Raw genomic sequence first — 26,549 nt, 5'->3', positions numbered from 1 at the left:
TAAAAGGACTCGGTGGTGTCTAGCTTCAATCCTTTCTTCATTACTAAAATTTCATGTAAGGGGTGTCCTGGCTATCCTTTTTAAAATTCCATTTGTATGTTTTTAAAAATAACTCTTCTGAAGTTTCTTTGCTGTTTTTCTAAATGCTGATCCGGAACAGCAGCAAATATAGTTGATTTGCTGGTAAAAGTGAAGGGACGCTGAAACCTGTGACTTTGGTGTGCAGGCCTCCCTCTTTGGAGCAGCGGGTCTTTCTGCATGGAGACCTGTCTGCTGTTCTTCACTTGGCAGAACTGGTGGATCTGGCCTGCACTCAATTCTTGCACGTAAAAGCTGTGAAGGAGCCGTCTTCTTGTTCAGGTGCTACGGTCGAAAGCCCTAGAAATGTGTTGCGTTTTTAACTAGGGGAAACCTTGTCCAGACTGGGAAACATGCTTGGAGCTCTCTCAGCAGTTCTCTGAGCCTTTCCTCCAAATTAGGAGCCCTTGAACCTACTGAAGGGAGCCCCACGCTGTTTGGAAGATTGATGCGTTTAAGCCCAGACGTACGCGTTCTTTGAGGGAATTTTGCAACCCGCCAGCAGCAGCAAGCTACAAACTCCTTGTTCATCTCTCTTAGTTGCAGTTTCAGTGCTCTTGAGTGAATGCTCACCCTGCTGTGTTTCCTCTGGCTCTCTCCTTGGGGTCTTGGTGGTCTTCATGGAATTGGAGGGGGAAAAGCTGAGCTGGGGAGAGTAAAGGATATGGTCCTGTGGAAGGGGCCCTGCTCTGAGAATGTAGTTGCTGGTGGTTTGGACCTCGGCAGGCTTCTGCCTTTTGGTACTTTTTTACTGCTGTTGGTTTTAACACTTGGGTTAAAAAACAAAAAAAAAAGAAAAAAGAAGAAAAAGAGAAAAATAAAAAAAAATAAAATGTATGTGCTAATATTGACCAAACTGTTAATATTTTACAGAACTAGTGTGAGTCTTGCTAGGTGTAGAAAATCCATGTCTCTTCCAAGGGCAAATCTGCTGGCTCTGTGCTAAGTGTTTAGTGGAGGCATTAAATCTCTTCAATATCCAGGTCAATTAATCATTTATTTAGAATTGTCTAGCTCTTGCTTGACATCTCATTTTCAAAAATTTCAACTAGTTTGTTTATGTGGTGTGTTTTTTTTCTTTTAACTTGCTTCCTGCAAAACCAGGTTGCTAATTTCCAGACCAAAAATGTGCAGTATCTCAATGTTTAGGAGTTCTAAGCAGGGTTTTGATGTTTTGAGGATAATAAATGGCAGTTGTTCATTGCTTCAGCAGAAGCCTCTGCAATTGTGCAGCAACGCCAGTTTTTCCTCTTTTAAAAAAAAAAATATATATTTTTCAACTCTCCTAAGTAATTGTGCCAGTAAAATAAATCTACAACATGTTTCAGAAGAGAAGACTATTGTTTAAACAATAATATATCAGAAATCCTGCTTAAGAGTAGGACTGCTTGCATTGTCATTGTCTCTTCACTCACCTAAGATAAATTTTTTTGCCCTGGTAACTAACTGCATTGATGGGAGAAATCCTGTAACACACATCAGGTTGATGCATATTTCCAAATACCCTGGATTTATCTTGCCAAATATATTCCCTGTTTCCTTCAGGCAAAGTGCACCACCTGGTCGCAGTTGATTGGGTGCCATCAGGAATAGAGAATAGTGGAATAACAACATAAACATAAAAAAATATTCCTTCCTAATGCTGTTTTTCAGTGAATTGAGCTCTGAGAATTTGGTGTCTGGTCTGATTTATTTTACTATAAAAGGGTCAGATCGATACTGTAGGCCCCTTTGCTGTGCAAATTGCTGTGCCCACCAGTTTGTCCTTTGGCATCTTCAGCGGGATTAGACGGCTTCTGTTTCATCTCTGTCCTGCCAGTGCCCAGCGGGAGACACGGCTCGGGGCTTGCTCCTCGCTCGCAGTTTGTAGGGAGCCGCTGAGGCCCTTGGGGCTTTTCTGTGTAAGGTGCTTGGGAGGGCTGGGGGGGCTTTGCACAGTTCGATCCTTGACTGCTTGTTGTCTTAATGTCCCTGCCAGACTAATAATTTTTTTCCCGTGTAAGCTTTGTTACCATAATAAATATAACAGGAACAAATGCTTCAAACCGTAAGGAATTTAACGTGCAAGTAATCACAAAGTTGAGAAATTCTGCCTTACCATGGCAATAAGAAATCTTCCTCCATTAACTCAGTTGTGCCAGCGGAGAATACGTAGCTATAAATGTTCCACAGTATGGAAGGGCAATGTTTAGTTCACTTGCTTTGTTTCCTGGTGACTGCAAGATGGGTACTTGACCACTTGGGACTTGGACATCATACCTGTACTGTGCGACAGCCTGCTTGGCCAGAATACACATTCTGCCATAGGTTCCCATTGCCCTTCTGGTTTTGGGCTGTTTTATAGAATGCTGTGCAAATCGGCAAACATTTGTGGATGTCTCTGTTCTGCTATGTCTGATAAAACCGTGTTACGCTCACTGGAGTCCCCCCCATTTGGGCTGGACAGCTGGACTTTGATCTTTTTTTCTACAATCTTGGAGTAGTAAATATTAGTCATGGCAAAAATGGGTATGGAGTCACCTACATGGACCTGGATCTGGTGGATGGCTAAACATGCAACAGATACTATTCTGAACTTTAGCTGGCTTTTTGAAATAAGAGTTTGTGCCTTTTAAGAGCTTGTGCCTTTTTTTTGTCCTGACCTGTTTGTGTATTGCAGCATTCAGGACAGACAGCATCACTGAGGAGTTATCCCTGCTCGAGTGCTTCTCCTCAACGGGCACTAGTTAAACGTGGGAGTTTCACTGATAGCTCCTGCGTGACCAGTCTCTGCTGGTTTTTCATACTTTTGAGGTACTGGGGAAACTGAGGATTCTATACGGTGTTTATAATATATGTACTTTAAAAACAAACAAACAAACAAACCACTTCTTTCAAAAGATGATAAATTAGTAGCCATTGTGCTGTTACGCAGAAAAAGGACAAGTATGTAATGCCTATAATCACTCATCTCATGTGTTAAGTAAGTTTTAATTGTTGGTGCCCTTCTTAAACTACTATGTCAAATTGAAAATTAGCTTCTGATTTTAACAGAACAGGTGAATCACAGTGTGAATCAACAGTGAAAATGCCGAGGTATTTTTACATGTGACCATTTTCAGTATTAAAAGTCCTTTGCATCTCTGATTTAAAGAAAGAAAAACCATTGACTAGTAGCATGCTCCTTCAGGATTTGAGCCCTGCCTGTATGTTTGCATTGCAGTGCAAGCCTTGTGTATGATAGTGGTGCGGTTCCCTGCCCAGACGCTGTTCTGTTTAGCTCTGTTGTGCAGCGATGGAAATCTCTCGGTATGTAGAGCTATCCAGCTTTGGAAGTTAATCTAAGGGCTTTGCTAAAATGGTTAAGAGACAAGCGATTATGAAGTTTTAAGTTTGGCGAAGGAGGCAGAAGGGTTCTCGCAGCAGAACAGTGCTAGCAGATGCTGCTTTTGCGGCTGGTAGCAGATGACTTAACAATGCATATCTGTGAAATTATTGGGAAAGCCTTAAGGTCTGTCTACGTTACACATTCTCTCCTTTTGGAGCTCAAACACACAAGCATGGCCTTAAAAGGGATTGCTTCTTCACCTGTCATTATGAAGTAGTCTCTTTTTGGTTTAGATCTCACAGAAGTGCATAGGATGTTAGAAATCGCTTTATATTTTGTTTTATATTTTAAAAGCAGTTAGCACATAGTTTATTTTCAGAGAATATACACAGATCATCCAAGAAGCTTCAGCAAATAACAACCAAGAGTTTGTGCTATTAAAACCACAAGCAACCCCTGTTCTGCTGCCATCTTGTCAGCAGCAGTAGTGCCTTGCTGGTGTCTTAGAAAGGGTCTTTGCCGCAGATATGCAACTCGGAAGCTCAGAAGGAGGAGATTCTGTTACAGCTTTTCTCACCAGCTTTTCAGGGTTGTGCAAATGACTTTCATTAAGTTTTCACACAATAGCCCAAGGCTTTTGAGGAAGGACTAGACTAGAAACTCATCGCGCTTATTCCCATATGTTCTGTTCATTTAGACAAGGCAGTTTCCAAAACACCGTGGCGGTCGAAGCACAAGAGGCATCTTAAACATTGAAAATCTTGGTCATATTTTAAGCATTTTTAACTATGAAAAAGATATTATCTGCAGAGAGATTAATGAGCAATAAGTAAACTATGTTGGATCCAGGCTTGCAGAATGCAGTTTAACTGCTTTAGATTTCAGCATGCTCATTTAATTACTGGGTTACCGAACGTTTTCTCCGCTGCGGGGGGGTATGCACGCGTGTGTATGGGAAGCGTGTACATCTATATAAAGAACCATGAATGAAGTTCGGGGATACTGCCTTCGTGTTGCCTAAACAATCCTGCTTTAGATTACCCCCTGCCTTAATTTCCTTTCAAGAAGATTGTAGATAGGTCTTGCTATCGCTTACACTCGATTACTTCAGTGTTCACTTCCCCTATGTGATTTAACATGCAGAAGCTTAATTATTCTTTTCTGGCCTAGGGAGAGATTTCCTTCCAATAATTACCTTCACTGCCCTTTACCCTTCTGCACATTAGTTTGTTTGGAGAAACGTAGTTGCTCGGTAAGCAACTCCAAACAAGGCAGTGCCTGGAGCTGTCTTGGAAACATAATTTATACCTTTTTACATAGCATGTTAAGCTTCAGTTTGCTGAAACCCAGCTCCTAGATGTACTGCATTAGCAAGCTCTGAACATTTCTCCCTTAAGTAAAGGCGGTGTGAGTTCAGCAGAAAAGCAGCAGTTTACGCTGCACTTCGATACTGTAGTGGGGCGATACAGGTAAAAAGGAAAGGACATTTAAGTTATCAAATAAAATCCATTAATCCAACCATTTATTTTTACTAGTAGATGTTGTTTAGTCATACACTATTTAAATGTCAAAAGAGAATGACTCCTTATGAGATGAATGTGATGCAATGCAGCCAGACTGATTGCTCCTGTGATAGCAAAGAAAAACATAGTTAATCTTGTGGAAATTTCTCAGGATTATATCCTTCTGATTGCTCCTCATGCTGTCCTTCCTAATATGTAGTACGGAGGAAAAAAAGAAAACATGAATAGTAAAGACCAACAGGAATAAAGCGCATAAATTCTTTGCTAAAATCTTTTTTATTTTAAGTTGGTGGTAGTTACAGGAGGTTTGACCGATAATTTCTTGGAATGGGTGGTACAGAATTAGTTCTAAAAGCTTTGTCTTCTGCACTTTATATTAATCTGTATGTTACACAAAATACAATCTGATGTGTCAAAGGGATGGGGATGCTTCCTTCCCTACCACGTTTACTGTAAATAGTCCTTATGTTATTATAGCTATTTTGTGGTAAATATAATGAAAAGTGGCAAAAGGTTCCGTTTGTCTTGGATCCCTGAATATCTAGTGCTCTTACTAAGATGGAATAATTATTTAACTCTACTATTAATTACACAGTAAGTAAATATATTTGTAAGATTGACTGTTTTCATGTATGTGGAAAAAATAAACCATTTTGAACATGACAAAGCTATGTATGTTTTTACATTACGCTGCCTTCTTCATTATGTCCTGATGTTTGTTTAAAAACAGACAAAAAGAGATCATGTTCTGAATGTTTTCTCGCCTTTTAATTTTAAGGTAATCTCTTAAAGCTCTAATCTCTGATCTGTTGCAGGATTACTTGTCCCTCAACTAAAAGTTAAAATAAAATACTACATCTGCTTTATACTTTTCAGATTTGGTAGCGAATATAAGATGCGTTGGTATTTGTTGTGGGATCTGACACCATAACTGGTAGCTTAAATAGTGATGTTAATAGGTGTATTGTTATTAAAAATGAAAAGAGGATATGGTTTGCCAGTTTTGATAAAAAAAGCTTTTCACCCTCTCAGCTTCCAGGGGGTTAATTTTTTTTTTAATAGTGTCTTCACAATTTTGCTGGTGATAGATTGGAAGAATTGATGTGTTGATGGTAGTAAATGATGAAATTGGTAATGGGGAAAACATGGTGTCAGTAGCACTAAGGTGTCCATATTAGGGGCAGGTTTCAAGCTGCATGGCAAGTTTTACTGGCCCCAATTTACTGATTCAGTAAAACCCATAGTCTTTCAAGGCAAAAGAAACCGGACTTTGAAATAAGTGAGAACAAGAAAAACCAGATCTTTTTATTAATGGAGCTTGGGAGGGGTGTTCTTTGTCCACCTTGCATCCATTATAGTTGTCTTCACTGCAACATAGGTTTATACATCAAAAAGGAATTTGCATTGACTGGCGGCTTTTAGGTAAGAGCTAGAGTGTATTTCCTTGCCGATAGGGTAGCTATGATGAAGTAAAAAATATGCTCGTGTTTGTTGTGTGGAGATAGCCAAGGAGACAAGGGTTCACAAAGCCCGATTTTCTTCTTGGAGTTTATCTGTAAAATGCATATTGCCGGAAAGATGCATGCGCTATTTCTGTCTACAAGCAGGCGGATTACTTGATTGCCTTTTGTGGGTCTCTTGCTTTTCCATCACACATGCGCATTAGATGTGTTTATATAAAAAAATTGATCCTATGTACATGATTAAACTTGACAAGCCTTAATCTCAGTTGCTAAGAGTGTGGGCTGGATAGTTAGTGTGGTAGGTCTTTGTTTTTCATGTAAATACTTGTAATGTTCTGTTTGCATTAAGTATGCCTTTTTTCCTGACAGTTTAGTGATTAAAATCTACTCAGTTTTAAATAGGTGTAGTCATGTGAATACTGAGAACAGAATTAAACTGAAGAGAGAACTTAACCTTTTCAAGAAAATTACTAGTAATAAGTGCTTCTTTGACCTCTTATTTATAATGGCAAGCGATGGCTATCGGGTTTTTTTGGCCGAGGGTTTCTGTGAAAGATGTCATTCGCTTGTATACATTTTCCTTAAAAATTAGAAAATATGCTAATTTTTTATTGGTTTATATTCTTGGGTCAGCAATGGTAAGTGATATTATTTTTATTCATGCTAGGGCAGAATCCAGAAGTCCAGAGCTGTACTACTAAATTTGGCTAGCAAAACTGTCCAATTTGGGATGCAATTCGTAACCAACAAAGTCACGCTGGCGAGTGCCTCTGATGTCTGGACAGGTTTTTTGGGCGGGGGGGTGTTTTTTAAGACAGGAGCAGTTTAGGTACTGAGATTCCCCTGTCCTGATGCTGAGCCATGCAACTAGTGAGAGGCAAGCCTTACCCTTTGCACGTGCTACTTGGAGCTGTGTCTGGGACTTTGGGGGGCGCGGGAGGGGCTGGGTCTTGTTTTGCTTTTTTACATTATATTGCAGTGGCATATTTTTACATTATATTGCAGTTTTATCAGATGCTCTTGTGAGGTTTTTATCAGCACGGTATGAATTTGGGTGGTAGCTGATGCATTGGATGCACTTAGGATGATGCTTCATGCTTGTTTTGAGAATTTAAATTACTCTTCTTGCTCTTTGCTGCTGGAGAGGAGTCCCTCTTGAACTGCTGTGGTAAATAATCACAGAAATTGTCAATAATATAACAGAACTTGAGAGCAAACTCCTGCTTGATCGATGTTGAAGCTCTGTCAAGGTCAGTGATACAACACTTTCTGATAAAGGCTTGTGGACAGGCTTTCCAAAAATGTGTGCTTGGAGTTAGGCCTTCGAAACAAAGTCATGCAGATGTTGGGTTTTTTCCTTATCTTTTAGTACAGTTACATCATATTTTCTTGTAGTAGGAGGAAACAAGAACACCACGTAGGACAGGTGATAGTCATGTATGATTTGTTGGGGCCTTAATTCGGTGGTCTAAGGTAAGACTAGAAGAGGTTTTGGTGTATAATACCTACATAGGCAATCTGATTTTTGAAGAGCAGAATCACTGAGTACTGCTGCTAGATTACGTTCCTGAAAGGCAAGTTACTTCCTCGACTATGTAAATACAGATACAAGCAGCTAACTGTTTGGTATATTAAAAAAAAAAAATAATTAAAAAAGGTCTAAGCTGATTTATACCCAGTTGCGTTTTGCCTAGACGCATTAAGTCTTTATAGCAAGTGGTGCTTGTTAAAGAATGCCTGCTGGACACGTAGGTAGCGTAGAGAGGAGGATTTTAAACCGTTGCTTTTTGTGTTCGCTCAGATTGGCGTTAGTAATAAAAACATCTTTGTTCTGTTCCCTCTTCGTGTTGTGTAGGGTTTCTGTCAGTCGTAAAAGGGCCATTTCAATTTTCTTGCAGGGGAGAGAGCTTTTTGGAGATTACCAGGGCCTCAGCCTGTGGTTCTTTGACTTGAAAAATACCCTCTGCTAAGGATTTTGGTAGTTTTTGGCTGCATCTTCTATTGCTGGGCCGGTCTCCTGCGAAGAAGCTGCCCGTATGCCACCTTTCACAGAAGGAGTGACAAGGCAACGGAGAGGGCCGGCAGCAGGTTGGAGAGGCTGGGCCATCGCTGGCCGGGTGGTGGCTTTGTTAGGTGGTGGTTGTACCTGGTGCTCCCCACTCGCCCCGCTCCTTCGCCCCACGCGCTGGGAGCCCCGCAAAAACCAGTGGCCACGTTAGCCTGCCGCTTGGGCTGGTTCGGGGTGAGTGGGAAAGGGCTAGCCGACTAGGTTTCCTGCACCTACGAGGATGATATTTCAATGGTGTTTTCTTCAAACTGTTTTGTTTCCTATTTGCGGCGGGGGGAAAAGGCCTTCAAGAAAAGAGCTGCTGTAGTTTGCTCTAATATCGTGAGTTTCTGTAGCTTTTCTGTTAAGCAGAGGTTGCCTGCGCTGCTGAAAAGCAGAGGTAGTCCTCAAAAGTCCTGTTGTAATACCCATGTTTGTATATTAATCAGGTCGGTTGTAAATAATGGAGTACGGATTACCTTCACGTATATTAAATGCAGGCAGATACCGAATTGTACACGAGGCCGCTAAGCCCAGCAGGGTATATACCTTAGCCTGCACGAGCTCTGGTTTTCAGACAATGCCAGTGCGTGATGTGCAGTCTCAACAAATTAGTTCCCTGCGTTACCCAGTCCTTTCTCAGCCCTCTGCTTCAGGATGCCCAGGGATGTTTCATCAACATGCCTTGTTCCACTTGCCTTCGTTTTGGGAGCTGCTGGCTTGCGATGGATTTGGGTGAGCTGTTGCGGTTCTGCCAGATTTATGACTGCCTGTATTTTTTTTTTTTTCTTCTTCTTGACGTAGCAAAGGATGTACAGCAAAGAGCGGGCACAGTAAACTTGAACTTCTTTTTATTGACAATAATATTTAAAAGCTAAAATGTAACAGTATTTCAGCTGTGAATACGTGGAAATTGTGTGTACTGCTTAATGTGTTTCAGAAATCCCTGTTACTTTTCTTCCTTAAATACAAGAAAACAGGCGTGTAATGCGTCATTGAAAGAAGCCTGTAGGGGTGCTTTGTGAGGGTCTTAATTAAGGGCTTTGAAAGACTAAACAAAAGGAAAAAGAAAATGCTACAGGGTTATTGTTATTCCAGCCCATTGGCTCAGCTGACCATCCATTGGTGCCTTCTGTCCATTTGGGAGCTGAATGACACTTTTGTTCGTGGTTAACAGAGGTGAAAGAAGCCAATTATTGGCTGTCTTTTCCACAGGGCAGCTGCAGACGGATTTCACTGCAGGCAAATATGGACTTTTCTGCCACAAGGATGGTTGTGATGACAGTTATTTTTGTGGAATTGTATGAAAGAAAACAGATTCTGCCCCCCCCCTCCCCCCCCCCCCCCCCAGTGACTTGTGTAGATGTTTATTGAAAACTACTGTGAATATGCCGGTGTGGAATGGGGAATGGGAATGTGTAAAGGGCTGGATTCCCCACGCTAACAGTATACTTGGCTTTTTCTCTGGGCGTGAGAGTGGGGTTTTTTGGGTTTCTTTTTCTCTTATTTTCTTTTTTTCTTTGCAATTGCAGTTAATTTTAACTATAGGGTTTTTCTAATTGGTGTGCAGTGTGCATTAACCCTCTTATGGCTGCCAGCTCAGACTGTGCTGGCTGCTTTGTGTGCTGTAGTGACGGAGGGACAACATCTGCAGCTTAGCAGGAAGTCCTACAGTGGCAAAATAAATGTCTGCATGCCATTAGGGACCTCAGAAAGTGTCTCTGGGCCTGAAACTTGCCACCCCTTCTCCCACATCTCTATCGGTTGGTCCATTATAAATCTTTTCCCACAACCCTTGCTTTTATAATACAAAACCTATTCCTTTCCCCCCAGGTTTTCTTTGTTTGAGCCTCTAGTTGTAGTTTAAATGTGTGAAAAGGTTGAAGAAGAACCAGGTTCACCAACTGTTTTGATTCTGGAGAAGTCTCTTCCAGTTTGGGGCAAATTTTGAGTAGGGATCCACGTCTCGGTCAGAGTTGATCCACCTTGGTTTGTTACGCTGAAAAACTTCTTGGCACGTTAGCGGCTGAGGAGGCCTCTCGGTGGTTGTGGTAGGTTGCTTGTGGCCTCTTTGCATAGCCATCTAAAATCTGCATTTAGGCATAGTTCATAATGATAGTACTAAAAAAAAAAGGAAAAGAAAAAGGTGGTGTTCCTCATCTTATGTGGCTTTCTGCTGGAGGTGAGAGTCTGCCTTTTGTCCGCCGACCTTCGGAGGTGGAAGCGCTATGAGGACATTCTTCCTTCATCTCTTGGTGCATACAGAGGAGTTTTTGTGCTTTCAGTTGGTTTCTCCTCATCCAGACTGATTATTTTCCTTTACAGATTTTTTTTTTTACTGGATGGCTTATTACCTGCAGATGTGACTGCTGCTTCCACTATATTGACAACCCACATTGACTGAAGTTAGTCGTGCCCCCCTTGGGCTTAGCATGGCACAGGCAGCCTCTCCAGCTGTCAGAGGATGTGGCTCTCCGGGCACTTGTCATCTGTTGGCCGCTGTCAGCAGTAGGGCCACACCGCTGCCAAGTTCCCGAGAACATACGAGATGCGTGTGTGCACGGTGCTGTGAAGTTGCCTGCACAACGCTGGCAGCGACGGCTGCGCACGCAGACGCATCGGCAATGACAAGGGCGACCGTCTCCTGGGCACGGGGGCCTGGCTCGCCTGTCGGAGCCCGGCTCTTGGGGAAGCAGCGTCCCGCAATCCGATGCTCCAGCAAAGGGAGGCCTGTAGGTGCGAGACCCTGCTCTGTCTGGTGGGAGGCTGGGGGAGAAGGCTTTGTCCGAGGGTTACTTGCAGAAGTAGAACTAGTCTATCTGTCTTCTGGGTGACAGGACCAGCTGGTGGCCAAATTTGGAAAGCAATGGAGTAATGACTTGTCTTTTTTTTTTTTTCTTCCCCAAATGCTCATAACACTAGCTAGTTTTTTACTGCAAACTTTGGGGGAGACAACCCACTGCTATGTATATGCACACCACAGGTGCTGCTGTCACTGTAGATCCTGAACTTTGATGTATATTATGTTGCTTTAAGATGACAGCAAATGTGGGGGGGGGGGATAAAAGCTACACAACTTTGACCACCAGGGAAAGAGTTGTGTTTTTTCACAAGGCAAAGCATGCATGAAGTTTTGCTTCTTGAAATGAAATAGTTAGCTCTGTGATAAGTCAGATAAGGAGATCATTCCTGACACTCTCCTTACACAAGAAGAAATAAAATTGGTTTTGAATACCTCCTTGATGTCCCTTGTTCAGTCCTGTACTGTTGAAGTAGAAGCCGAACCTGTAGCTCTTCTGTAAGAGTGTCCTGGCAGACATTTTGGGCAGCTTTCATTTCGATTGGTGTCTGAGGTTCACTGGAAGGTAAGGTGGATGCTCAACCCATGTCTTCATGCATGTAAGGGACTTGGCCATCCCTCACAAATAAAAAGAGGAATGTAGCTGAAACCAGTATAACTCAAAAGGTTGGAAACCTTGTACAAAGCTAGCAAGGCTGTTTGGATTCTTGTATTCAGCTACGTGTCTTGTCAATAGGTAGCAACCCTCGCTTTACCATTTGTTGAAGGTACCGTTTCCTGAGTGTAATGCAAGGTTGTATGTTAGCACGCATGAACGCTGCCACGCGGGAGACTTCAGAAGACTTCAGGCAGACTTTAGTCCTTCAAATGTCATAAAGTGGAAATCACGCTTCTGTTAAAGTACTGTCCGACAATTGGTGATCAAGAATTTCCAAAACCTAACTCTTACCTCTTATCAAAACTGCTCGTGGTTCGTCCGCTACTTTTAAGATGCCTTGAAAACTGCTACGCAAAAGCGTGTTTGCTTTTATGTTTGGTTCTATAAAGGCCATTCCAGGTGCTGCCATGAAATCTATTTTGACACTAGAAAGCTGTACTGTGTGCTTTTAGTTTTCCCACAGTATATAGATAATTATACAGCTGTATTGCAGGAAATGTATTGCATTTCTTTTTTTTTTGCCAGAAATAATTTTTAGTTACATCCAAGTTACATGTTACATGTAAGTGAAAAAAATTCTTAAATGCTAAAGCTGTTGTATATAGGTTTGGACTGATTGAGCTATTTACATTTTGTCTTCTGGCTTCATTGTATCAGTGACTGTGTTCATATACACCAATTTTGTTTTGCTTTTTTGCTTTTAGCCTTCTAAAAATGTAGGGCTTACCCAGACTTTTGAGGCTCAGGTTGCTTTCTAAACATTGGGTGGGACAGACTAGGAGACCAAAATAAACCAGAAGAAAATGAATAAAATTCAAAGTACTTAGAGTAACTAAAGTTGGCATTTTTATGAAATTGGATTTGTAGCTGTTTGTGTTCTCTTTTTTGCAACAGAGCAAAAACACAGAGTGAAAATGCAACAGAAGATTTTTATATGAGTATATGCGTGTAATGATAGCACTGCTTTTCTATCAGTGTAAACAGATTTAAGTGCTGGGCTCTGTCTGGACAGCTCAGAAACACTGGTAGCTTCATCCTCCCCCTTCCTTGCAGAGATGGAGAAAAGATTATTCTCCTTTGAACCTGGGGTTTGGGAAGGGGAAGCAACCTGCCCAAACCCACAAAATGAGTCTCTGCTGGGGCAACGAACTGAACCTCGACGGGTCTGTGTCCGGAGTTGTAATGGGGAGCTTTTGGTGCGAAATGTTTGTTGTAGTAAATACAGTGTTGCTAGGTGGAGCAAGATGTGGTGTCCTTGGAGTCCAAAGGGTGAGCATGGCTCCCTGTGCTCCTGTTGAGGCGGTTTAAGTTTTATGGAATTGACCTTGAAGCTGTTAAATGGAACAAAATGTGCCTTGTAGGTGTTTGTGGGTATGCAGCAGGGACCTGAGACTGGAGAGGGGGAGATCCAGATCTCATTAAACTGGTTAGATTACATAGTTTGGTGGTGTTCCTAGTGTTTCAGCAATGGTTGTTCACAGAAGTTTTCGATAAGGAAAAAATGCTTGAGAACTTCCTCAGTAGTAACAAACAAAACCTTGGCTTGGTCATGTGTGAAGTGTCTGTGTCGGGTTTAGCAATGTGAGCTCTAAATTAAAACTCGGATATGTCTCTAACCTGGGGCTGACTTAAATCATTAAAGAAAAATCAAAGTTTGAGTAATTTAAAAATGACGTAGTTAACCTTGGTAATTGATGGTTCAGTATGACTCAGCGATGGTAAGGACAATTGTTGCAACTGGCAATTCTGCCCTATTTTAACTTGGTTGCAAACATAGTGTTAAACTTTATTTACTTAAAACATGACAAATACCTTTCTGTAAAACTCCTTTAGGGAATCTGGTGTTGATTTAATTGAAGGTGTAGCTACATGTTACGTTTCCTTTTGGTGCAAAATTCCCACTGTCCCCTTCAGTACCTTTCCTCATTCCTACAACCATTTCAGTTTGCTGCCCCATAATTGTGCTGATCCAGCTCTCTGTGAGGCCATGCTATATAGAGGACTGCTAATCCCATCTGATTTAAAGAAAAAAAAAAAAGGCCCAAAACCAGAAATGCTTTTGTTTAAATCCAGATTGTTGTCATGATCTGATTCCAGCATGCTGCCCATAAGCAGTTCCACCATGGAGATGGAAAGCGATGGGAATATAAGCCAATTCTTTCCATCAGAAAGAAAACACATCGTGCAACTACACCCTGGAGGGTGTAGTAGGTTGAAGCCTTAAGCGTGTAAGCTGTTGCTGCATTCTCCTTTTCCCTTCACATGTGAAGACCTATGGATTAAAAAAACAAACCCCTTCTGCTTACCTTTACTGGCTTTTACAAATAATCTTGAGTCATAGAATGCTTTGCATTGGAAAGGACCTTTAAAGGTCATCTAGTCCAACCCCCCTGCAAGAGCAGGGACATCTTCAACTCGATCAGGTTGCTCAGAGCCCCGTCCAACCTGACCTTGAATGTTTCCAGGGATGGGGCATCCACCACCTCTCTGGGCAACCTGTGCCAGTGCCTCACCACCGTCGCTGTAAAAAATTTGTTTCTTAAATCCAGTCTAAATCTGCCCTGCCTTAGTTTAAAACCGTTGCTCCCTGTCCTGTCACAACAGGCCTTGCTAAAAAGTCTGGCCCTGTCTTTCCTATAGGCCCCCTTTAAGTACTGGAAGGCTGCTATAAGGTCTCCCCGCAGCCTTCTCTTCTGCAGGCTGAACAACCCCAGCTCTCTCAGCCTGTCCTTGTAGGAGAGGTGCTCCAGCCCTTGGATCATTTTCCTGGCCCTCCTCTGGACCTGCTCGAACAGCTCCATGTTCTTCTTGTGCTGAGGACCCCAGAGCTGGACGCAGTACTCCAGGTGGGGTCTCACCAGAGCGGAGTAGAGGGGCAGAATCACCTCCCTCGACCTGCTGGCCACCCTTCTTTTGATGCAGCCCAGGATATGGTTGGCCTTAGAGTCTTGCCAAAAATAGTGGTTGTCACGAATGGTTTAGGTGCACCTGTTTGAGCTAAGATGACCCCAGGTTCAAGCCCCTTACCTGGAGAGTTGTTATTCCATCCAGCTTACTGAGACTATTGTTAAATGAGATGAAGGCATTAAAGTATTCCTCGTAGTTGTCCATATCTAGAAGATGCATCAGTGAAATACGAAAGTATCGCTAATAGGAGGAAAGCATTTTGAACACTTGCACACAAAGGCTCCACCGCCAGTTTTACAGCTTGCCTTGACTTCACGTGTAGCCCCAGCCATGCTGCCTGGAGACAGGAGACAAGCTGGGTGAAGTGCAGAAGACATGCAGTTGCCGTAAAATAATTACATTGCTTAGATTTGATCCCCCTCACAACTGCTGCGCTAGTTGCAGGGCATGATGAGTCCGCCTGGCAAAGATGCTTTGCAGTGGCCCTTAGAAAAATGTTCGTCCTTACAGGTTTTAACTGCTCTGCTGCTCTCCTGAAGTCCTCCTGTAGTCCATGTTACCTCAAGTGGCTGTGAATCCAGGGGGATTATCACCAAATACTGATAATGACTTTTCTGACGTTTTCATCTGTAGTTACTCTTGGAGTTGTGGATAACCATGTTACTTTTTGTAAATGATTTTTAAAAACTTTCAAGTCAGAGGGTAGCTGTGGTGTAAGCATGCTGAGAGCTTCCCTACCAGGAGTTTGGGTGGTAGCAGGACACGCGAGGTTGGTTACAGATCAGGGACGTGGATCATCCGAGTTCCCACTCGGTTTTGTTCATGGACTACTTCATGGTCTTGCACAGGTTGGTTATTCACATTTTTTGGTGGATACTCTAGGTATAGGAGGAGTATCTCGGCACAGGCTTGCCCTCAGACTCCTTGACTAATGTGCCTGTCACACTCATGGCCTGATTTTTTTTTTTTGTACTCAGTTCCCTGGCGTTACTGTATTCTGGAGAGTAAATAATTATAAAGCCATGAATAATGCATAATTTTACTCTCTGCTATAAATAATCTCTATGTAAGGGAAATACTCCTGCGCTGAAAGACATTTTGTTTCCTCCTCCACCTTACAATAAACCTTTCCTTCAGCCCGTAATCCGCACCAAACGTGTGTCTCTTAAAAATTAACTGAAGAGCATGTTAACTTGTGCTATATTCCTCTTCCAGGATACGATCTCTTTCATAATAATGCAGTGGAATTTTTTTCTGGGTTAATTCCCTACCATGTGTCAACATAGGCCATTAACCGTATGTGTGATTGCTTAATGGCTGGCCTGCAGTGACTCAAATACCAGTTCAAAATAGGTCTTTGCATACAAGTATTGTTCTCTCTAAGATCTTGATGATGGCTTGATTGGCACATGAATAGGGTACATTAGAGCTAGTTACTGTGTCTGAAAGAAAGCTAAGACATCGTGTTGGAAGAAAAAAAACCCAACAGGTTGATGTGACATGGGAAGGAGGAGGCAGGAGAAATAACTTACAAATATGGTGGGGGAAAGAGGGGGATGTTACGTCTCTTGCAGGAACAGACCTGTCTGAAATTTTTCAGCCTTTCTGTGGCTGTCAGTGAAAATGTTGTAGGTCTTGCTTCAGCAAAATGCTAAAAGCTTACTGGAATCAACAGGATTTATGCTTTTTTTTTGTATTCGTACTGAAAAAGGGCTCCATGTACCCCTATTTCCTAAAACTTCTGAATATCTCAATCCTGTCTAATAGCCAGGGTTGGTGGGTAGTTTGAAGTTTGATTGCTTCTGTGAAAAAGCAGGTTAAGTGCTTCATCCCCAAGTGAGCGGTCACACAAACATTCCAGTTAGTTTGAGCCACAGACAAGAGGATGGAAACATTGCATATACACTGCTTGCATAGCTGTTAGAGTGTAATTTCTTTCCACTGCTACCAAATGGAGTGAACCTACACATCTAGCAAATGCGAAACTGTCAGAGCAGTCTCCTGGCCTATTTTCCTGCTAAAAAAAAGGTAACTCATTTGTTTTGAAAAGGACATGGAGGGCAGTAGCTGAGCATAGCACACGAGAGCAGCACTGGGCAGCTGGAGGGGTCTCCAGGCTCTGCTGGTGGCTTTGGGCAGGTGACTTCACCTCGGTGGGCCTGTTTTCCCTCCCATGCTGTTTGTCTTGTCCATTTAAGCAGCAAACTCTTATAGGTGAGGAGTGTCTCCAACTGGGTATTTGTACAGCGCCAATCACGTTGACATGTTGAACTAGGGCCCTTAGCTTCTTGTTGCAATACAAACAACAGATGATAAGGCGTTGTGCTTATTAGAGAGATAGCATGGGTACTTAGGAAATGGCAAGTGTATTTGCTGGGTGGGAATGCAACCTGTGTCTTATTTAGCTAGTCACAGCAGATGTTGACTAAGGCTTTAAGTATTTGGGTATTTCCTTTCTTACAAGAATGTTTCCTAGAAGAAGTGGAAAAGGAAGCATGCTCATAAATGAAAAAATGGCATGGCTGATAGGCTTTTTGTGACTGCAAAATGGGCTGTGAATACAGAACAGGTTTCTGTGCTTTTTAAGGGTTGGAGGGCTCTGTGATCATGTCACAGGCAGTAGGACTGTACTTAAGCTTGTTGGGGAGAGATGGAATCACAAGGAGAATAATCTACATTAATGCAAAAACTGCTTTCAAATCTTCCGTTTTATCATTAACAACTTTGTCTATGTTAAAAGGAACAGTAGATGAAGATCAGGAGAAAAATGTGTTGGGGCATTGCAGTAAGGATTGGAGGATATGGGATAGTTAATACTGCAGAGTCCTGGCTGTTGGCATACCCAGAGGTGCCCTCGAGCTGGGCCCTTCCTGCTGGGAGATGGGCACTGGTAGTTGTGCAGACCTTGTTAGAAACTGGGAGAACATACATTTTAAATGCAATACCAGTCTAACATATTGGGGCATCGGTGTGCTATTACCGTATAAATGTTAGCTAATAGTGTAGTCTGAGGTAGCCAAACCTTGCAGTAATAGATGTAGGTAGCATATAAAAGGTAAGAAATTAATGACTCAGCATATTACTTTTTTAAACTCAAACTTCGTTGCAAGCTCAAACACTTTCCAAGTGTAGGCTCCTCTGTAAACATCATCTTTCCTTTGCCTGGTATTTGTTTGCCTCCTGTTCATGACTTCTAGCTGTTGGGGTTGGCATGTCTGCATGTAACATATATCCTTGAATTTTAGCTGCGCTCATTGGATTCACAGTGCAAAAAAATTACTGTTCGAAGCAGTAGTTGTGAGGTGGTCCTTCTGGAAGGGAATTGTTTGCTTCTTATTATCAGGAAGATACAGTAAAACAAAAAAAACCCCCCAAACTCTTTTTCTTTTTAATGGAATGAATTTAATTAGAATTTCCGTGCTGATCCTCTAGGCTTTCTATGGTTTCATTACATACTGAATACGATTAAGACATGGGACAGTATTAATGCAAACTCATTTACTCCGTCCCTTCAGTGGTTTTATGTTCATCCTGAAGGAACTGGCTAAATGGGAAAGTAGGTCTCAACCAGGGATGTAATTCAGCTCCTGGTCTCCCCTGGGACTTACTGCTGGGGTGTGTGATTTGGTTGAAAATTACATTGGTTTTCATCATGTGAGCGTGTTCCTACAAGGAGTTCGGCACTGAATGTGTTTCTTCAAGACTGTAGCACCGCAGTACAACTTAGATTGGTCTAACCTTGAGTTTCCCTGATTTCTCCTCTCCCCCCTGCCCACCCTCCGCTCCAGCTCCTCTGCCTCTCCCTGCTGCCACAACACCAGGCAGTTCTCCTGGTTAATGCAGATGTGACCTGGACCGAATTTGAAGCACTGACCATCGTCATACAACTACGTATGCTTGTGTCCCTTTTTTTTTTTGTTTTTGGATAATTGGCAAAGAATTGTTGGTCTGGTATACTAAGAAAAATATCTGTTGCTTTGTCTTGTTGATCTTCACCGATGTTAATGTAATCAGGACATCATCCACGTATCAACGGTCCCAGTGGTAATGGGTGGCTAATTGTTGCTGGGTATTTTCCAGCATCATGTTGACTTGCACTTGCAATAATCTGGCTTATTTAATGTAGTTTCTAAAGATATTAACAGCTCCAGCTTTTCCTAGTACTGCTGGAGCTGGATCGAGGTTACTACCTGGGGAATTTTACATAAGAGTAAGACCTTTTACCTAATGGTTTTGTACAAGTAGGTAGGAGGGCTTTATTCAAATATAGATAGCCCTGCCTAAATCACTTTGTAAGTGTTATAATTAAATAACTCAGTGGCAGAGGGCCCAGACCTTGGAAAAGACTGAATGGAGCCTACAGTATTACATGCTATTATCTATCAGCAAACAGGTTAAGCTTGCTCAGAGGGAGTATTTTATAGGATTTTAAAGGTGCCTTGTTGAAACATGATCTTCTTTCCTTCAACAAACACTCCCCTCTTCCCTCTCTACCTCTCTCCTCTTCCCTCTCCCCCTTCCCTTCTCAACTTCACAAAAGATAGAGGTTAGGTGGAGAGCCAAAAAGAAGTTAGCTGTTAATGAAGTGCAGGGGAGCATAGAGGAGTATTTTGTTTTTATTTTGTAAGCAGCCAATCTCTATTGGGTTTGTCCGAGATCTAATTTTCCTTTGTGTATTTTATATTTTTCCGGCTTAAGATCTTTTTTACAAAGTGGAGTATTTTAGGTCGTTAGCATGCCTTCGGATGCAGTGCACGAATGTGGTGGGAAGGTGCACGTGCCCCCAGTTCAGTGCAGATCCAAGTGTTGATAGCTGAGGCTGCGACGCAGGATAGAAAGTGTAGCACCCGCGTCTCCAGTGAGTTTTAGGAGATATGCCAGCCCACCAGAGCTGGGTAGCGAGGAAGGTTTCTTTGCCTAAAATGTGCACACCTTTTGGCTGGGGAGATGCAGTAAAGAGCGGTAGGTATTGTCAAAAAAAAAAAAGGCTGTTGCAGCTATATGTCCCTCAGTCCAGAGAGACCGGCATCATTTTCCTTTTCAATGCCCATCAGTTATTGGGGGTCATCAGCTTTCATTCTTTGCCTATAACTTGGGCTAATTTATTTATCATTTTTGCCTGTCCTTTCTGTAGCCCTCTACAGGAAGTCTGTGTTTCCCATTTTGTGGTCCCTCTTTGTTGTTGCAGCTTTTCTTCTCGTGTAAGAATTATTGTTTCCCTCCTCCGTTTCTGTTGTCTCTAGTCAGCTGTCCTTTCTAGCCAGAATCCTGCTCTGGCAATTGGTAAGAAAGACATTTAGGATAAATCTAACAAGGGTCAGGCTACATTATGGTAGAGGCAGTACTTTAAAATAAGAGAGAAGGCGATCTGTGCCCTGCAAGACATGCTGTGCCATGCTGTGTATTTTATCTAATCCTCTTTTGCGTGATACCACTGATGAAAGCTGTGACTGAAGCCACTTTCTAAAGATAAGTAAGAGTTTCTTTTTTTAAAATGTGAGAGAATTAGTAAGTTGCCATTCAAGATATGAAGTATTTCTGCTCATCTTGAAGCCTGGGGAAGTTTGACTTTGGTCAGTGGTAGAATAAAGAATCCTTAAAAAAAAAAAACCCACCCCAAAAAACCCCAACCAAAACTTTCCATCAGGAACTGGAATTCTTGCACAGGAGTAGTATAATAAAAAAGTTTAAGTGCATTATATTGTCTAGTTCAGGTTTCTGAAATCTCCGCTGCTGGTTGCTTTAAGAGTAGTTTAAACCTCCTGCTTTATGCAGAGAGGAGATGCGGTGCTTTGTGTTTTTACCGTGTCCAGCAAAGGTGCTTTCTTCTCCCAAACTAATTTATCTCATTTGATGCCTATTTTCAACAGAGGGAGGTTTTCATAGCTTTTAGCGTCCTTGCTGGTTAGTATACGTACAAGTATTTTTAAAGACTTTAAAGTGTTTCTGTGTTAGGTGAAAGCAGGGGACTTTGCTAAACAAAGCTGGAAATAAAGATTAAAGTAGTTGTCAGAATAACGTGAAGGGATCTACTGAAGCAGGCTGAAGACAGCAAATGCCTGCTGGAGTACCGTGGCTTGATTTTTCACCTTTGGCCTGTAAAAATTAGTCTCTGCAGTACCTGGGATGGTGAAATAACATTTTCAGTAGGTTTCTTCAAGCTACTTGTTTAAGTTGGTTTTTGGTTTGTTATTATTTTTTTTTTCTGTAGCACCTTCCTGGAAGAAGGACAAAACTTCTGACCGAGTGCAAGAGCCTTATTTATCGTTCAAAACTGCAGCCATGGCAGCAATGGCACTATAGGAGGGAGCACGGTTGTGTTTATATTCTGGTGTTACATCTCTCTTACCTGAAATGGCGAAACTTAATTGTACCTATAAGGCTGTGATTCATGTTATCCCCAAGATGCAGCCTCTTCTTGCTAAAGAGGTTACCACCTTCGGCTGCTCATCATTTTAGTTTCGATGCCAGCTCCTTGCCTGATCACGCCCTGACCTGCCTCGGTTAAAGTTGGTTAAGTGAGCAAAGATTTAGCCTAGCTGCTTAGTACAGATAAGCCCAGTTAATGGCTAACTGCTGAAAGGTGCAGGTCTACCCCTGGCTTCTCCTTCGTTTTCCTGAAGAATCTACAGTGTAAAAATCACGGCATCCCTGTCCTTATCTTTTTTCTCTTAAAGCTGTTGTCTCCGTTTTGTGCTTCCCAGGGAAAACATCCCAGATATAAGCGTGGGGCTGAGTTTAATTTCAAGACAGAGTTGTAGGTTCCTGGGTCTGACAGATCATACTGCAAAGTGATGAAAGAAGAAGAAATTTAAGATAAGCCTTTCAGATACAGAGTCTGAACTTCAGTGTACCGGTAAAATTTAGGGCAAGTGTGGGGGTGTTTTGGTGTTTTGTTTTGTTTGTTGTTTTTTGGGTTTTTTTTTTTTTTGGTAGTAATTGAAAGGTTTGTAAGTGTTTTGCTGTTTTTAGGGGACTTATGTCTGGATGTAATAACCGGATCCAGAATGGTTCCTTCAGCGTAGTCCTGCTGAAATGCAGCATCAGGCAACTGGTGACGTGATCCTTCTGTTGTGTGATGGCATCATTCCCATTGACACTGCTAGAGGTTGGGAAAGTACTCTTAGGTGTTTGTTTTGTTTGTTCTTAGAAATTTATTTTATATATTAGGGCCTTAAGTGAGCTCTGGGCTTGTAGGCCTGAGGTCTTTCTGGTAGAGGTAGAGGAACATGCGGAGTAGGGCAGCTTCTCAGTGGAGATTTCTTTGCCCTATCCAAGGCCTGTAGTAATGTTTTATCTTTATTATGTGGACAGCCTCCTTGATTCTGCATGTGCTGATTTGTTTTTTGAAATCACAGAAATAGTAAAATGAATATTTTCTGAAATAAAAGAAGTAGAAACTTGACAAGGGCTATTTTTGGTTTGGGCAGTGTTTTTTTTGGGAGTATTTGCCATTATTTTGTCATAATATATGGTGCTAGTCCATTTTTGTTGTAGTTCTCCTATAAAGCATGTGTTATTAAAAGTATCTTCCAGATTGACTATGCAAACTTTTTTAGAGAGTAGTTATTAATTCATCTAACTTTAGTGATATGGGTATCCGTTTGCTAATATTGTTTCTAAATGCTTGCATTGAAGCTCATGAACTACTTAATATTTTATTACCAGCAGATAGTGCCCATGAACTCATTCTTTGAGGATATTCTCTAGACCGGAAAAAAAAAAGAATAATTATATATATATATATTTAAAAAAATAAAAACAAGTTTCTCATTTTGGCTTCTACAATTCTTTGTGGTTTTATCCTTCTGTATTGGTTGTTCTTTTGCTGATAGTGCATGTCAGATAAGATTATTGCGTTTTGACCTTCTCATCCCTTACATTGAAACAATTTTTTTTCTAGCAGTTTTTCAAAGTGTGGCCTACCCAAGTCTGTTGATTGATGAGGCATTGGCAATCAGTTTGTGATTTCTGCAGCAAAACTGCTTTTATATAATGTTTTTAATTAAACAAAAATTGATTTAAAACTTGTGTGGTGGTCATTAAGAAGCCTTCCAAGTTGGTGTCTCGATGTTGCCCAAAGTCTGTGCATCAGTGCTATAAAGATTGGCTTATGTACTGAGTAGGAGTTACTATCATGTGTAATGAAGGCAAATACAGAAACTTTGTAATAATTCCAGCTTTTTAGCAAGGCATTGTGATAAGCAGTCCCTGAAGATTCACATCATAATGCTAAAGACAGAATTGCAATGTGTCTTTGTGCCTGTTTTTGTTATAAATGCAGTTTCGCTGAAAAGAAGTTTCAGTAGAAATTGTGGATAGTGATGATGCTTCTCAAATCTTCATTATTAAGGTCTTCTGTTTTGTGCTTACACCCAAGGAGTCTACTCCCCATATTAAAATTGTGGATGCTAACACTTGGAACTACAAGCAAAAAAATTTCTTTGCTAATTTCAGATCCCAGAGAAAGCCGAAATTACGTAGAGTTTGGATGTCAGCCATGCTGTATGTCTACATGATTTCCATTGACTTCGTTTAGGATTGCATATGACACTTCTGAAAATCAGGCATTTATAGCTCTAGAAACTTCAAGACCATTGCTTTCAGATAGCTGTGATTTCTTACTACTTCTGTCACAGAGAGCTATCACGTAGTGCAACAAATGTGGTTGCAGTCAAAATCCTTGACAAAGTGATGTATAGCCATTCGTAAAGCACTTTCTGATGATATGTACTGTTGACCTATTTTTACTACCACCATTTAGTACGGTATACATGATAATAGAGTTTTATATCACCTGGACAGTCTTTTAAGAGAGTTGTGATTCTCTTGCACTGGTTACTGTTTCTTAGGATTCATGTAGGGTCTCCACTCCCTTCTTACCCTTCTGCCCTCCTCATAAATGTTTCCTAGTTGATACTGGAAGGGGATGTGTAGTCATCTGGAAAGGAGAGGACTAGCCTGGATGTGTGAAACACGTGTATTCATGACAATTTGAAAAATGTATATGGGGAGTAGGGAGAATAAAAGTTGCAGTCTCCTGTGGAGCAGGCAGCTGACGATTCATGTATCTGATACTTTTATTTACTTCTCTGCACAAGAAGAAAAATGTCCCCTGCAGCAACTGCAGCATCTCACGGTACCCAAGCTGCCGCTGAGATACAAAGCACCTCTTAAAACACGTAGGCTGTGGAGTTCAGAAATAAATCATCTCCAGTTCAGCTCCTTCTGGAGCTTAGTGAAGGAGTCTGTTGTGCCGCAGTGGATTTCCTCGGTCATCTTGCACAATTGGGTTTGTTTTGTATGTGCTGAACCTTATTTTGATCTCCATTGCTCTTGAGTTACGTTAGTATACTCTTAACAGCTGCTGAGGAATAACTTGCTTGGTTTACACTGGGGTATGAGAAAAGGAGTTTTGGCCTGCTATTTAATAAACGTTTAGTTTAAAGAAACAGTTGCATCTAGATTTAATGCAAGAGCGCAGCGTTCACATCAGTGGCGGCTGGGGGCCTGTGCTGCTCGGTCAGGGGCAGCAGACCAGTTGCCAGTTATTTGTTAATATCAACATAAATTCACTGACATCAGTTGACATTGTCAACTGCTGTGGGGAATTTATTGTCCCCCCCCCAGTAGCTGGTTTGGTTTTTTTTCTAATATAGTGCATTCTGTTGTCAGTATAAATAAGGAAACTTTTTTTAATGAGTCATGTTAGACATTATGGTCTGGCAACTGGTGGAATAATGTGGGTACTCTTTGCAAAAAGTGGTTTAATTAGCTGCTGCAATGTTTTTGGTGGGTTATACGGTACTGACATGGCATTTGGTTCGTCGCAGCATGAAAGAAGGTACAAATGTCCTAAGACACCATTTCCTCGGAAGTGGCGCTGACCCCTCCGCTTGCTCCTTGCTCCCCTTAGGGGCCTGACTCTGAACCTCCCAAGGTCAGCACCGAGTCCTGTCATGGGTGGGAGCCATGGAAGGTGTTCTGAACGTGAAACTTTTTAATTTCTCGAGGGGGTGTTTTTGCTGCTGCAAAATGGCTCTTCAGGGATTTGTGTCCTTCCAGTATAGCAGGGAGAGTCTAAATTGACCTTTCTCTGCCTCATCAGAAGTGATGATTCTAGTTGAGGCAGATGTTTGCAAAACAGTGGTGGCTATGGATGGGCTAAGAACATCTGCCCCAGCAGTAGGCAAAGGCTGGTACTGTATTGTGAGGTTGAGCTTTTCAGGTGGCAAACAATCTGCTGTCCTGCATGGAGTCACCAGCCCTTCAGATCTTCATGCGGGAGCTTCAGTGGTACTTGTTGACTATCGGTGAGATGGAAGGGGTGGTTTGGCTTTGTTTCATTGCTTTTTACCCAAAATACATGAGAAGGTGGCACACAGATGCTAGAGAACGTGTGGAAGACACCAAGCAGAAGGCAGCTGGGAGGGCTGTACTAATGAGTCTCACTGAATTGCTTGTTAAACTACTTACTAAAAAAAAAAAAAAGCAGTAACCAAGTGGAAAGTAAGAACTTGGGTTATGTCATGAATTGTTAGGCAGTTAATAGTTTAATTATCAAACTGAATTGTTTTCGTGCTACTTTTACTCACATTGAGTAATAACTTGCTTTAGGACTGGATTATCTGTGGTGGTTATGTAGGTGTGAACTGAGGTGATGGCACCAAGTTTGCCACTTACTGCTCCTTTGGAAAGAAAAAAGCTGAACAGGTCTGCATACCTATCATGTAAGCACTTGCTGCCGGCCTGTCTCTGCTCACGGACTGAGAATGCAATCTGCTTAAAACTATTACCTCGAAGACTTCTATAGGTTTTGTACAAAAAAATGACTGTGGTAGAGCTAGGACATGTTTCTGCTATTCTTGTCAGTTGTTCCAGAAGCCATGTTTGCCAGAAACTCTTTATTAAGTCCCAATGCATGTATTCATTTTTTTTAAAGACATTGTGGGATGAAAATTTGCGTGGTGGGTGGTCACAATCTTTTTTTTAATTTTTTCATATGCTGTGGTTTTAGAGTGGTCTTAATCATCTGTGTTAAAATTGTATGCATGTGTTAGTTGGTAAAAATTAGTCCTGCGGATAACAGTACTGTAGAGCCTCTTCCATACATGCATACCCTGTAGTTTCACAGTAATTTGTTTTGCTTAGAGGTGTCAGAAAAGTTTTTTATCAACTTTTCATTATATAGGTCTCTGCTGCAACTGGATTCTCAAATTACTGTGCTTTGAAAGTTTAGCATGCAAATTTCTAGCAAAAGATGCTACTGTGTGATGCTAGAATATTTTTTTCTGTTATCATACCATCTGATAAGGCTTTTTTTTCCTCTTCTTTTTCCTAGAGTGTAAAAATTCCTTACTGTTTGTTGATAAATCTGTATTTCTTCCTTCTCCAGAGATATCAGCATGAATAACATCACAAGGCTACCAGAGGATGCGTTCAAGAACTTTCCCTACTTGGAAGAGCTGTAAGTATTTCACACACATTAAAGTTTTGCTGCAACGTCAGATGGCTGCGTAAAGTGGAAGGTGGGTGGGGAAAGAAATAGTGTTGAGTTGAGCTGCGAACAGAGAAAGCAATTATACTTAAAAAAAAAAAAAAACAAAACCCAACCTGTACATGTTTGGAAACCGGAACAGTAAATGCTACTTACAAGGGACTTTTTACGGTAATTATTTTAATCATGGCTAGAGTGATGACACATACTAATTACAGTGTTATCCAAAGATAACACGAGAGGTGTGTAATTACCATTGTTTCCGAAGG

General features: G+C 41.6%; 1 protein-coding gene across 1 annotated transcript in view; it reads left to right on the top strand.

Annotated features, from left to right (window-relative positions):
* The window catches only part of LGR4 (leucine rich repeat containing G protein-coupled receptor 4), an 81,743-nt gene that overhangs the window by 10,141 nt on the left and 45,053 nt on the right, over positions 1 to 26,549 (top strand). Inside the window, exon 2 of the mRNA XM_072864977.1 lies at positions 26,179 to 26,250. Coding sequence (XP_072721078.1) covers positions 26,179 to 26,250 — 72 coding nt within the window. The remainder of the gene's footprint in view (positions 1 to 26,178; positions 26,251 to 26,549) is intronic.

This window comes from Ciconia boyciana, chromosome 6 (assembly GCF_034638445.1).
Source record: "Ciconia boyciana chromosome 6, ASM3463844v1, whole genome shotgun sequence".
Taxonomy (NCBI): domain Eukaryota; kingdom Metazoa; phylum Chordata; class Aves; order Ciconiiformes; family Ciconiidae; genus Ciconia; species Ciconia boyciana.
This window is presented reverse-complemented; position numbering and strand designations above follow the sequence as displayed.